We start from the raw sequence: 13,004 nt of genomic DNA, 5'->3' as shown, positions 1-13,004 counted from the left end.
TCTCCTGATTCATGAGTTCGAGCCCTACATCGGGCTCTGTGCTGAAGCTCGGAGCCTGGCGCCTGCTTCGGATTCTGTGTCTCCCTCTCTTTCTGCCCCTCCCCAGCTTGCACTCTGTCAAGAGTGCACTCTCTCTCTCTCAAAAATCAATAAACATTAAAACAGAATTAAAAAAAAAAAAATTGAGGCCCTTAGTGTGGGCCCTAATCCGATCTGACTGGGGTCCTTATAAGAAGAGATTTGGACACACGAGGAAACACCAGGGACGTCCACACAGAGAAAAGATCGTTTTAGAACATTCCAAGAAGCTGGCCATCTGCAAGCCAAGGAGAGGCCTCCGAGGCTGACACCCTGATCTTGGACTTCCAGCCTCCAGAACGGTGGGAAAGTAACTACCTGTTGTTTAAGTCACTCGGTCTGTGGTAGTCTGTTGTGGCATCTGGATCAAACTGACACAGGACACACACGGTAAGGAGGCCACCCCGCCTCGCCAGAGCCCACCTTCTCCCCTCTGCCTGCAGCACCCCACGTGGCCCCACTGACCGTGCCCCCCCAGCTCTCGAGTTGGGCAGGGTCTTCACCCCACGAGATGTGTGCCCCCAACTCCCGCCTGCTCATGTGATCCCCTCACCAGACTGCTTTCCCAATCACACCTTACTACCCCACCCAGGACCCCTCCACACACACCAGCAGAATGTTTGCTCTCTTCCCAAATCCTTTCCCGTTTCCAGGAGGACTATATGTGCTAACTCCTATCCGGCCCACACAGCCTGCACTAGGACAGGCCAAGAACCCACGGGAACAGGACCCTAGGTTCCTAGAGAGGCAGATGGCACAGTAGCGACTTAAGTCCTAACTCTGGCTCTGCCCCCGGAGATTAATCCTCGCTTCCCCTGCCCGGGTCTCCCTTTCTATCACTGCTCCCTAACCTTTGGGCATTTGCCCCTCTGTGTCGTGTATTGGTCTTCGTTACTTCCTATTTTCTTCAGATCAGCTCCTCTTTTTCCCCTAAGTAATAATATTTTTGAAACCACGGGTTTGATGTACTACTTATGTATTCTATACGCATTGAAATAAATAAAGACCAAGATGGAAATCTGTTCCCTCATGCGCCGTGACAGCATAGTGGAGGGATTAAGAAGTGCTCTGGAGCCAGGGCCCAAGTTCAGACCTGAGCTCTGCCACGTGACCGGCTGGGTGGCCTAACTTCCCACCGGCCCCGCACCGCCCCGTGGCTTCTCCCCCATCTGTACCAAGGGGAGAACACCAGCACCTGCTGAATGCAGTACAGCCTAGGGCACGTACAGAACGGGTGCCTGCGTTTTCACTCGGGCTCCCACCGTGCCGCTGAGTGTGGCTGTCATTCCCAGTCCTCACCGCCTCACATACTAGCCTTTCCGACACAGCTGGCCTCCAGGACTCCCCTCCCCTGGGTGTTCCTTCACAGCCAGCTGTGATGGCCATGGCCCTGTCCTCCGCTGGTTTCTCTCCAGATCCCCTCCAGAGGGAACCTCTTGCGGTCCCAAAGCCTCAAGCACCGATGACCCACTCAGAGCTCCCAAGCTTCCGTCTGGAGTGTAGGCGTCTCCTGACCTCCAGAATCCTAAACCCAGTGGTCCACCTGGAATCTCTGGACAGAGGCTCCCGACTTCTTTCCCTCCTAAAGCCTGTTCCACCCACAGCTTCCCGATCTCGGGGGAGAGGCAGGCACTCTGCTCCTCCTCCAGCCACCCTCCATGCTTTGCTTCTCTCACACCCCACGTCCAAGCGTCAGCAAACAGGGCCAGAATCTGCCCCTCCCCGCCCCTGCCACCCGGTCTGGGCCACCAGCCTCCTAGCTGCTCTGCCACTGAACCCTCCACCCTTGACGACACAACAGCCAGTGAACACGCAAAATCTAAGTTAAATCACCTCCCTCCTCCACTCTGAGCCCTCGGGCCCTCTGGCTTTATTCAGGATGGAAACCTAAGTCCGTGCAGTTGTCCCCAGGGCTGTCCACCACTCTGATCTCGTCTCCTCTGGCTCTCACTCATGCCACCCGTCCCAGCCTCAATGACCCCCTTTGCTGGGTGCCCCCCTGCTCAGGGCCTTTGCGCCTGCAACTCTGTCATGTTTTCATTTTTTAAACAAGCTTTATTTATTTTGAGAGAGAGAGAGAGAGAGAGGGAGACGGCACAAGTGGGGAAGAGGCAGAGAGACAGAAAGAATTTCAAGTAGGCTTCACAATGTCAGCGCAGAGCCTGATGTGGGGCTTGAACCCATCAACTGAACCGTGAGATCATGACCTGAGTCGAAACCAAGAGTCATTCGCTCAACTGACTGAGCCACCCAGGCGCCCTTACTCTGTCATGCTTTTAACTCAAACGTCATTACCTCAGCAAGGACCACCCCAAGCACCATCCCTGACCCCTGTACCATTTTCTATCCCCGTTTCCAACTTTATTGTTCATTTCTAAAGGATTTGCCATCTGGCACAGACTTTATTTCGTTTTTGTTTACTGCCAGAATGCGAGGCTCAGGACAGCAGAGATTCCATGGTGCTGTTCCCTACCGCTTCCCCACACCTCCTCCTTGGCCTGGCACATGGCAGGAGCTTGGCTTATAAGTGCTGAGGGAAGGAGTAAATAAATGCTACTTTTGTACAATGTACGATTGTTCTGCTTATGTTTTTATGCAGGCGCTGGATAACTTGGAACAGGTGCTCTTGAGGGCTGTCTGAATTCTAATTTCCACGTTCTGGTGTAGAAAGACACCAGCCCACAGGAGGCTGCCATTCCTCTCACCTCTTCCTTTGCTTTCCTCCAGAACCAGATGCACGCAGAAACTCGGGAAACCCACCAATAAGATCTTTTAAATCACCACCAGGGGGCTCCTTTAAGGTGGAGTAAAGCTCCACGCAGAGTAGGATTGCCCAGTGTTCCTGCAAGCTGTCTCCCCGTCATATCTTGTCTGCTCTTATCTATCTGGCCCCAGGGAGGCCTGGGACTGCCTTACCTGCCACCAGGTGGGCCCGGCTCCGGGAGCACAGAATTGCGTTGAACTTGGATTCATCTGTCCCCAGGCGGTTCTCCCCAGCTGCATACAGCTCCTAGACAGATGGGAAAATGGCCAGGCAACGCAGGCCTCACCCCAGAGACCAGGCCCAGGCCACCTAGGACGGCCCTGCAGGCCCAGAGGGGAAAGAAATGGGAGCACGCCCTGGCCGTGCTCCCTTCACCGTGTGGAACTAGACACCATTCACACATCCTCTCGCTGGCAACAGAGAGGATTCTGAGGCAGGGTAGTGGGAGGGGCGGGGCACAGGGATGGGACACCCTGGACCAGGAGAACCGAGGCCGACTGGGGCCAGGACAGGCAAGGAACAGCTTTAACCCAAGCAAGGGAGTAGCAGCACAGACAGGGGCAAAACAGAATGAGGGCTGGGCTACCAACTTGCCGCGGGACTCTAGGCAGGCCACCGGCCCGCTCAGAGCCTCACTTCCTCATCTTTAAAGTGTGAAGGTCAGATTAGATCCAGGGTCACAAACTTGAAAGCCCAAAGGGGTCAGCTGGGTAATTGAAATGAGAGAAACGGGCCAGTTGTCAGGCCAGGGGGTGGCGGGGACTGAGGCCAACCACGGGGAGGGGCGATCGCTTCTCAGCACCTGCTGTGCACTTTAATAGAGAAGCTAGGCTCAGGGCCGCCAGAAATCCAGATTTCTATGTAAAATTTCCCAGTCTTTATAAGCAGTTTCCCTATCTATAAGGGGGAACACACAAAACAATAAATATTATGACAACTGATAGACTCCAACCGTGGATGTGGGATTTCATGTGATAGGTGTAGGTGCTTTCCCTGCGTTTCACTGCGGGTACCATGATGTTTGCAAACGGGCAGAATTTGCACTTGCCTGTTAAATCCTTGAAAGTTTGAGCCCAAAATATTTGCCAACTTGCAACCCCAGTACCAGATGGCCCGAAGGTGCCCTCTAGGCCCCAGGTAGTGGCTCTTGGACCTAAAGGCACCGAGAGCCAGGAGAGGAGGGCAGCCACCAGGGGCCTGGAGATCCCATGGGTCAAGGTGAGGCAGGAGCAGGTCTACAACTAAGAAGACAGAAAAGCAGGCACAGAACCAAGAAACGGAGGCAACTTCTGCCTCAGCTAGGGAATGGACTATCTAGGAAACAAGAAAACAGGAATAGGAAAATTCCCACTGGGATAAGAGCCAGAGCCTGGGAGCTTGGGGGTGCCCAGCCCTATGTCCAGAAATGGGAACGGATGTCGCAAGCCAAGGAAATGTTAGGGTAGGCCCTGCAGGAGGGCATCTGGGATGCTGTCTGGGCACAGGGAACAAGCCAGGAGTTTGGGCCCTTATCCGGTCTCTGCCTCCTGGTTTCTCTGGGCACAAGGCTCAACCTTTTTGAGGTTCAGTTTCCCTATGTGGAAGGAAATGGGCCAGAGCAGACGAGCAGCTGCCGTCTAGCCCTTAAAAGCGGGCCCTCCACAGAGATCGCCTTCAATCTGGCAGACAGCAGAGGTGAGGTGACCACTGGCAGCTCCTGGTGGGTGCCGGGCTGGGGGTGGCAGGAGTGATGAAAGGGGAGAGGCGAAGCCAGCTCTGTCTCTCCAGCCAGCACTGCTGTGGTCTGAGCTCATTAGGGGGAAACCCAAACTCCCCTAGAGAGGCACTCAACGCCTGGACAAAGAGGCGCAGCGAGAGACCTTCGCCTTTTGTCCGCAATCATACCAGGCTGGGGAAAAGGGCAGAATTCTCAGGCTGCACAACGAATGTGACAGCTGGCTCCTAGGCTCAGACCTTCAGAAGCATTATGAGGCAAGTGTAAAGTCTGCCCGTTTGCAAACATAATGATATATGCAACCAAACACAGGAAGAGGACCAGGTCACATGACATCCTGCACCCATAACTAACCTACCAACTCTTGCAATACTTACTATCTCTCGGGTTGGCTCTGAGAAGGGATCAGGAAGGGGGGGCGGGTAGAGGGGGAGGGATAAAGATAGGGAGGCGGCTGGAGCCCAAGCCCGGAGTCGCTCAAGGTCACACGGCTGATAAGCAGCAGAGCCCATCTGCCCATCCCAGAGCTCCTCCCTCCAGCAGCAAAAAAGTGGGGGGAAGGGGAGGGCGCCTGTGTGGCTCAGTCGGTTAAGCACCTGGCTCTTGGTTTCTGCTCAGTCATGATCTCACGGTTCGTGAGTACAATCCCCGCTTCGGGCTCTGTGCTGAGTGCGGAGCCTGCTTGGGATTCCCTATCTCCCCCGCCCCCCTCCCCGCCTGTCCCTCCTGTGTGTTCTCTCTCTCTCAAAATAAATAAACTCAAAAACAAAAAGAAATAAAGTGGGAGGGGCACACCCCGACGCAGGAAGCCCAGGAGGGGCCCTGGCCAGCACACCCACCTGGGCGTCTCTCTGGACGAGCGACATGTCCACACTGGTGCTTTCATCCCGGTTTCCCTGAAAGGAAGCAGGACGTGTGGTCAAGTCTCCACCCTGCGGTTGTGTCCCTGCTCCGTCCCCGAGCCCTCTCCTTGCTGCTCACAGGTCCACCCCGCTCCGCTCTGAGCCCCGAGCTCTGTCGCGGGAAAGGTACCTGAGACAGAGAGATGAGGAGCCGCTGGAAGTGCCCTGACGTGTCGCTTCGGATGGCCTCCTCCAGGGTCTTTTTGAATTCTGAAAGGGAGACACAGAGAAGGCCCCCCCCTGCAGCCGCAGTCGCCAGCCGGCACTGGCAGGAGAAGGGCGCGGGTGCGAGGAGAGAGGTGTCTACACGGCCCTTCAGGGACCCAGGGGCTGTGACCTCCAGGCCCACCTGGCCTGGCCCAGACCACACCCAAGAAGTTCTCCCCCTCATCCCTCCCTTACCTCAGTCACCTGCCCCGTGAACAGCAGGCAGGGGCGGGTCTTGGATCAAAGCCCCATGGGTTGGGGGAGGCAGAAGATGAGGCGATAAGAAGGCCAGGAAAGTTTAAGAGGCCATGGGAAAGGGTGTGGCCGGGGCCCAGAGAGCACAGGAGTGTGCGGAGGGCGGGTGCCAGCCTAACCTGTTTTGTAGGCTCTGCTTAATTCCCGGATGTGCTCGTTGTTGCGGGAAGCAAAGATCTCGATCAGACAGGCTTCGTCGGTGCCAGCCCCCTGAGGTGGCAGACAACACAAACCACAGGCATGTCACCGCTCCCTCACCAGCATCCAGGGAAGGAGCCTCAGAAGCAGCGGCCGCCAACACAGCCACACGCCCCTGCTTGGCTGCTGAGGCCCCAGGCCCAGAAAAGTACCACGTAGTGACAGCGACAGGGTGATGGAGCACAGATCACATGAAGGGCCACCCCACTGCACCACCAGGAAACTGAGCATCGGAGAGGTGTAGTGACTTCTCCAAGGCCACACGGTGAATGGGGGGTTGAGATGCGGACCCAGATCTGTTTTTATTCCAAGTTCGGCCAATGAACGAGACGAGAAAACAACTGAAAAACGGGTATAAAGCAAGAGCAGACGTGTGGACAAATGTGAGTCCCAGACTCGACTATGGAGAATCTAAAGACATCTAGAAGAGGCAGCAACGAGGGTGAGAGAGATGACCAACCACGCCAGGGACAGGGAGAGAGCTGAGGACACGGTCAGCATCCTGGCTCCTAGGCTGGCTTGAATCTTGGTCTGCTGCTTATTAGCTGTGTGACCATGGGCACCTTCCTTAACCTCTCTGGGCCTCAGGTTCCTCGCGCATCAAATGGGAACAACGCTAACACCTAACTCCTGGGAAGTCATGGGGATTAAATGAGCTACGCGTGTAAAGCACTTAGAACGTGCCAGTCACGGGAAGTACACCACAGGGTTAGCTATTTTCATGATTACCACTGCTGTTAGATTACTTAGAGCTTACAAAGAGCTTCGGTCAACTACCATGCCCGGCCCTCACCACACGCCACAAGAAAGAACATCCACATTCCCGTTTTACAGATGCTCAAAGACACATAGCTTGTCAAGGACAGACGACCCCAAATCTGTGTTGTTTCCTATACTCAACAATTGCCTCCACCTCACGCGGCTGGCTGGGGGGCAGGGGCTGGGCTGAGGTCTGGGCTGCCATCCTCAACTGCCTCCCGACACGTCTCTAGAAGCGGGCATGTCTGAGGATTTCGGCAGGGTCCTCTCTCCCTCCGGGCTCCGTCCTGAATTCTCTGCCTCTCCTCTTGGGGGCAGGAAAAGTCTTTCTGCCTATCAGGCCCTCTGAAAAATGATGGATTCCTTCTGGAGCCCCTGTTCAATTCACAAGGGTTTCCTCCTTCTGTGGGAGCCGCCTCCTCCCCATCCACTGGACTGGGGGCAGATATTAACCCTAACTAGGTCAGTCAGAATCTGACTCTATGTGAAATTTGGACCGAGGGACAGCTTGTCTCTTCTGTGGCTGAACCTCATAGGTAAATGGAGTGGGGTCAACAGGGGTCCTCTGCCCCAGCAGATGAAGAAAGAAGGGGACACTCAGGAAGCAGCAAAGACCAGAGAAATCCTGCCTGGGTCCCTGCCCTCTGCTAATAACAGAGTCCTAAATGAATAAGGATGGCACCACCCAGGGCCTCACATCCCTCTTCCTATCACGGTGTCACCAGCTTCCTCTACAACCCAGCTGCCACCATGCTTTTCAGATGGAGAGACCCGGATGCTCCCCGATGATGAATGATACCTGTGCTGCCTCCCGGAGAAGTCACGAGAACTTGGGCTCCAACCTGAGAGGGTCCAGGAGCCACACTCACAACAGCGGCTAATGAACGGGTTAAGCCACACCATGCAGGCCAGGGAAAGGCCTGGCCTTTGCACGTCCATGCGTGCAAGCGGACACACACGTGAACATGCACACGTACATACCTTGATGGCATCCTTGATCTCATAAACGTCAAAGAGGACCGGGGTCTTCATTAGAGCCAAGATTGTCCTCTCGAAGTTTCCTGACAGTTCAGATTTCAGATCTTTGATCAAATCCTGGTCGAATATTCAAACAAACAAACAGACCGATCTTGAGAATCCACAGGTCTGGGGACCAGCGGCATCTGCGTCAGAGAAGCCAAATCTCAGCCAGCCCAGACCTGCGGAGCCGGGGCCTCCACGTGAGCCAGCTTCCCAGGGGACCCAGGCACAGTCAAGCTGCAGAAGCACAGGGCTAGGACACCAGCCTGTTCAATTCAGCCAGTGTTTACCTAAGATTCGAAAGCCCAGAAGTTCAAAGCATGTCCCACTGCATTTGTTCAGAGCTGAACGCCTTTTCCTTCAAAGCTCGTCTGTCAGCTACACCTCCTGGGGCGGTCGTGATGAGGGCAGGGACTAGCAGCCTGGGTCTCCAGGAGGGAAAACAGGCCAGGTGGGAGCGGAAGGGCAATGACTTGTCCGCAGTCTCTGTGAGTCATGGCAGAGCCAGGGCTAGAACCCGGATCTCCAGGCGCCTCTCATCAAGCCTCACCCTCTGGCCTTTGAGATTTCCCCCTCAGAGTATCCTTCCGCTCTAGAAAATGCCATGAGCCGAGAGGCCACCACTGGGCGGGCAGCAGGAAGCGCCCTAATGGGCCTTACTGCCCATCCAGGAGATCTAGACTCGCTTGGCACCAAGGAAAAGCAAGGGTGAGTAGGGCTGTGCTGGAGGACACGCCTCAGTCCGGCGGGGAGCAGGCCTCCCTCTGCCCCGCAGTCCCCCTCACCTTCCCATAAGCGGTCTTGAAGGACAGGAGGATCTGCTGCCGCTGCTTGTTGGAGCGACTCCCCAGGCAGTCGATGATGGCCTGCTCGTCAGTCCCTAGGGGAAGAAGAGGTAGGTGTGGGCAGGGCTGCGGTCGTGGGGCCACCCTGGCCTGGGCCCTCCAATTCTCCTGGACGTCCCAACCGCACTCCCGTGTCCTCCTCCTCTCCCGCCACCACTGGGACCGGGTTCCCTCTTCCCGGCAACCCCGCAGGGGGCCCGGCGAGCCAGGGGGCCGTGAGGATGTCGGCCACCGGGGGTTTCTCACCGAAGCCTTTCATAGCCTTCCGCAGAACCTCAGCATCTCGCAAGGGGTCAAAGCCGGGAGCATCTGTGATGGTGCCTCGGTTTCCAAACTGCTCGGACAAACGGACTTAGGTAAGATGGCGTGTCTCCGAAACGCAAGACTTCCCCAGCCCAGACTCTGGAAGTGCCCTGACCACCACAAGTTGGGGTACCCGAAGGAGCCTGCGACCAATAATTGAGGGGGCCTATGGCGATCATTTCGTGTCCTCGTGTTCTGGTACTGAGCTTTCTGCCTGGCTCCTGCGGCTAGGAGCCCCGCTCTAGCTGAGTCCTGATGCTGAAAATCTGCCCTCTGCCCAGGTTCTGCAGGACTGGGCCTGGGTTCCCGATGAAGGGTGGGGGGCCCGGGAGCAGGGGCCACTGGCCTCTTCTTGATAACTCACTGCCACAGTGCACGTGAGCATATATTCGGGTCTTCCTGACAGGGTCTGGGTGGTCCGTGCAGCACGGCACCTCTGTGCAAATGAGAAAAAGGTTTACCCCCCCAGAAATGCAGGTGCCCAGGCTTCGCGATGGTACACCCAGCCCCGCCACCTCCTGGGCTAGCGCTGATTTCCAGGCTCTGTGACCCGCCTGCCGGACTTCTTCCTCATGCTAACAGCTGTACTCCCGGCAAGCAAATTTTCCTGCCTAAATGGTCTCTTGGTGGACTACCTCCTGTGGCCAGTACAACGCCGGTTTTAACAGAGTTAAGGAGAGAAGCTCCGAGAAGGGACGAGGGGGAAGGCACAGGGAGGACAGAGAGTAGGGCGGGAGTAGGGGATTGTGGGGGCAGGGAAGACAGAGACCCTCAGTCTAAAAATAGTAGTCCAGCACTATGCTTGGTTGGTTTGGCCACGTAACCATGACAATGAATTCTAGGCCCTGCAAACATGAAATGCTCTCCAAAATGAGCCCAGAGCAGTCCCGAAGGAACCGCCAACACCCTTCCCTCGCCAAGGGAGGTTTTAAGAATCCTCTAAACCCAGCCTGAGAGGCACCTCAGGGGACTAAAGGCTAAGCGCTGTTGGGCACAAAGCCTTGAGGCCAGCGGCCTGGCAGCTGGTACAAAACACAGAGCCCGGGCAGTAAATGACAAAGGAGCGACGAGAACCCCAGGACATTCAGATCCAACTCGCACATGGAACATCTAACCGAACTGGGAGAAACAGGCCGGCTCCCTCAGGTCTTTTCAGAGCACAAACCAGGGGTGGGGGGTTTGAGAGAACGCAACACCCTGTTAAAACAAGATGCTATGGGTGGAGGACCGAGCCCTTATCTGGCCCCTGCGCCCTCCCTGGCCTTGCCGGTGGAAGACACTATGCCACATGTCGCGGGCCTTTGGGGCCCAGGCCTGGGCAAAGGGCAGTGCAGGGCGGGCACTCACCTGGGCTGGAGGCACGGCAGGGGTGACGGTCCCAGACCCCAGGTATCCTGGGTAGCTTGGCACTGGCTGCTGCTGCTGCCCAGGAGGCGGCATCGGCGGCTGCCCGGGGTAGGTCATTGGCGGCTGTCCAGGGTAGGGCCCTGGGGGCTGCTGTCCAGGGGGCGGCATGGGCTGGCCTGGCACAGGGGCCCCTGGGTAGGGCGGATATGAAGGCATCCCAGAGGGCGCGTTTCCTCCAGGGGGCGGATACATTCCATATGGAGGAACAGGCTGCTGGGCAGACGGGGGCTGCCCGAAACCCCCAGGGGGGATGGGAGGGTAACCACCCCCGGGGGCCCCAGGGTACAGATTTGGCACGTTGGCTCCTCCAAATGTCCCGGACATGTTGGATGCCTGAAAGTCCACAAAGCAAGCCTAAGATCAATGGCCGTCCCTGAGGAGCACGGCCACACCCGTGCATCTGTCCTTCCCTGCCCTGAGCTCAGAGTCCGAGCACCAGCGATTTCTTAGCGAGGCCCAACCCGACCACCCGGCTTGCAACTACTGTCCCCCGGCCCCCTATCTGCACTCCTGACCTCTCATCTGCCGTCATGCCCAAGGCACCCATATTTGCTCTAAAAACACACAGTTTACTTATGGCGACTGTCTTCCCAGTAGGTTCGTACTTCAGGGTTGAGGTTTCTGTTTGTTGTATTCATGTACCCCCGGCGTCTAGAACAAGCCCGGCACAGGTGACTGCATTGTTTACACTGTGCCAGCAGTTGTTTTTAGATTATAAAATGTATTATTTTACAAGCCAAGTAACAATAAAAGGAGCATGTCTGGGGGCGCCTGGGAGGCTCAACCGGTTAAGCATCAGACTCTTGGATTTTGGCTCAGGTCATGATCTCATGGTTGAAGCCCCACACACTGACAGCGTGTGCAGCCCGCTTGGGGTTCTCTCTCTGCCCCTCCCCCACTCTCTCCCAAAATAAACTTTAAAGAAAAAAAAAGAGGTGCACAATACATATTCTATGAAGGCACCACCCCCACCCAGTTCAGAGCGGAAAGGGACTTGAGAGACCATGCGGCCCAACACATTCCCCTTCCCCTCATTTCACGGATGGTAAAATCAAGATGCACAGGGACGGTGAACCGGAGGGAGGCCTCACGGAAACCCTTCGTTCTCAGATGCAGTTCCGGACTCAGTGCCTGCCCACAGGTACGCACACACACAGACACCTCTGAAGCCACCAAAGCCAGCAGTCCTTGTCCCTCTGGCCATGCAGGTGTGGCCCCCAGGGGCAGCCCCAGCAGGAGGGCTGGACTCACCATTCCCGAGAGGTAGTCCTGGTTGAACTGCCCTGCGTAGTTGGCCATGTTATCCAGCCCGATGGGGGGCATGTTGGGCGGGGGGTAGCCAGCACCTCCCCAGGCACCGCCACCTGAAAGCAACACTGAGCCCTTTAGCACCCTGCTGGCACCCCCAACAGGGAAAGGCAAAGCATCAAGCTCTCAGGGGTGGGGGGAGACGAAAGCAGGGCCTTGGGGACAGCACAACAGACCCCACGGAAAACACTCAGGCGAGAGAGTTGAACCCAATCCCACTGCCAGAAGAAGAGAAGAGAGGGACCCCCACCTCCTTCCGAGGAAGGTGGGGTTCAGCAAACACTCCCAGGACCTCTGTGGGATATTATTAAGGAGGTAGGAGGGCCAAGGGCAGACCTGCCCTCCTGGGCTCACCATCATGGAACAGGAATACAGACATAAAAAAAAAACAACAGGTCTTTGGGGATGCTGTGCTGAGCCCATGACAGCGGTGAGCTCAGAGAGCACCGAGAATCCACAATGAAGCAACAGCATGGCAGGGAGGGGTGGGTGTCCTGCTGACCGGGTTGTTTGCGATCGTAAGTCCGTGAAGGGCAGGGAGAGCAGGATGGGAGGGTGGAGGGAGACAGGGCTGGGTCACAGAAAACACAGACACCCATCCCTACAAGGGGGGCCATTGGGGGAGAGCCGTAAAAAGGCCCAGCTCTGAACCCAGAGGGACTGAGTGTGTGCCCTGGGGCGAGGGACTCAGCCCCTCTAGTTCAGCTTCCTCAGCTGACAAGTAGGGATAATAATTCATCTGTGTCACACTGCTGCGAGCAGGACTAAGACCTAATGCCCATGCAGGGCTCCCATGCTGCAGCAGGTGCCGGGACAAGGGGAGTGGCAGCTAGCATCACGGTGCGGGCCGCTGGCCTGTTATATGCCTTCCTGACCAGGGCTCCGGGACACTGAGGACAGACCCTGCTGGGAATCACCTCCTCTCAGTGCTGCTCAGTGTGGCAGGGGTAAGACACAAGGGCAGGATCCCCACTGGAGAGAGGACCATGAGGCCAGTGCCGGCAGACCCAGGCTGTGTCTCGTTCAGAGGGAAATGGCCCCGCTCAACTCGATATGCCACACAACAGTGGCCAAGCCACCTCCCTGCTCCAGGCCCGTTCTCCACCTGTCGGATGGCAGGGTGGGCTCAGGAGGCCTGCAGGAGCCATAGGTGCTCAGACTCAAGGACCTCGGCTCTGGGGAAATGAATGTGCCTGGTGGTCTTGTGGGGGCGAGGGGCAGTGCAGCTCAGGCAACCTCAGGAT

General features: G+C 56.6%; 1 protein-coding gene across 3 annotated transcripts in view; it reads right to left on the bottom strand.

Moving 5' to 3' along the window:
* The window catches only part of ANXA11 (annexin A11), a 44,772-nt gene that overhangs the window by 4,439 nt on the left and 27,329 nt on the right, over nt 1-13,004 (bottom strand). For all 3 annotated transcript variants that reach the window (XM_025918076.2, XM_025918074.2, XM_025918077.2), the window contains 9 exons: nt 11,704-11,816; nt 10,393-10,785; nt 8,989-9,076; nt 8,683-8,777; nt 7,859-7,972; nt 6,040-6,130; nt 5,589-5,668; nt 5,396-5,452; nt 2,995-3,088 (listed from right to left, as the gene is read on the bottom strand). In XM_025918076.2, the coding sequence (XP_025773861.1) occupies nt 2,995-3,088; nt 5,396-5,452; nt 5,589-5,668; nt 6,040-6,130; nt 7,859-7,972; nt 8,683-8,777; nt 8,989-9,076; nt 10,393-10,785; nt 11,704-11,816 (1,125 nt within the window). The remainder of the gene's footprint in view (nt 1-2,994; nt 3,089-5,395; nt 5,453-5,588; nt 5,669-6,039; nt 6,131-7,858; nt 7,973-8,682; nt 8,778-8,988; nt 9,077-10,392; nt 10,786-11,703; nt 11,817-13,004) is intronic.

Source organism: Puma concolor, chromosome D2, assembly GCF_028749965.1.
Source record: "Puma concolor isolate L17-30 chromosome D2, mPumCon1.1.hap2, whole genome shotgun sequence".
NCBI lineage: Eukaryota > Metazoa > Chordata > Mammalia > Carnivora > Felidae > Puma > Puma concolor.
The sequence above is the reverse complement of the archived record's forward strand: the minus strand, read 5'-3'. Positions and strand labels throughout refer to the sequence as shown.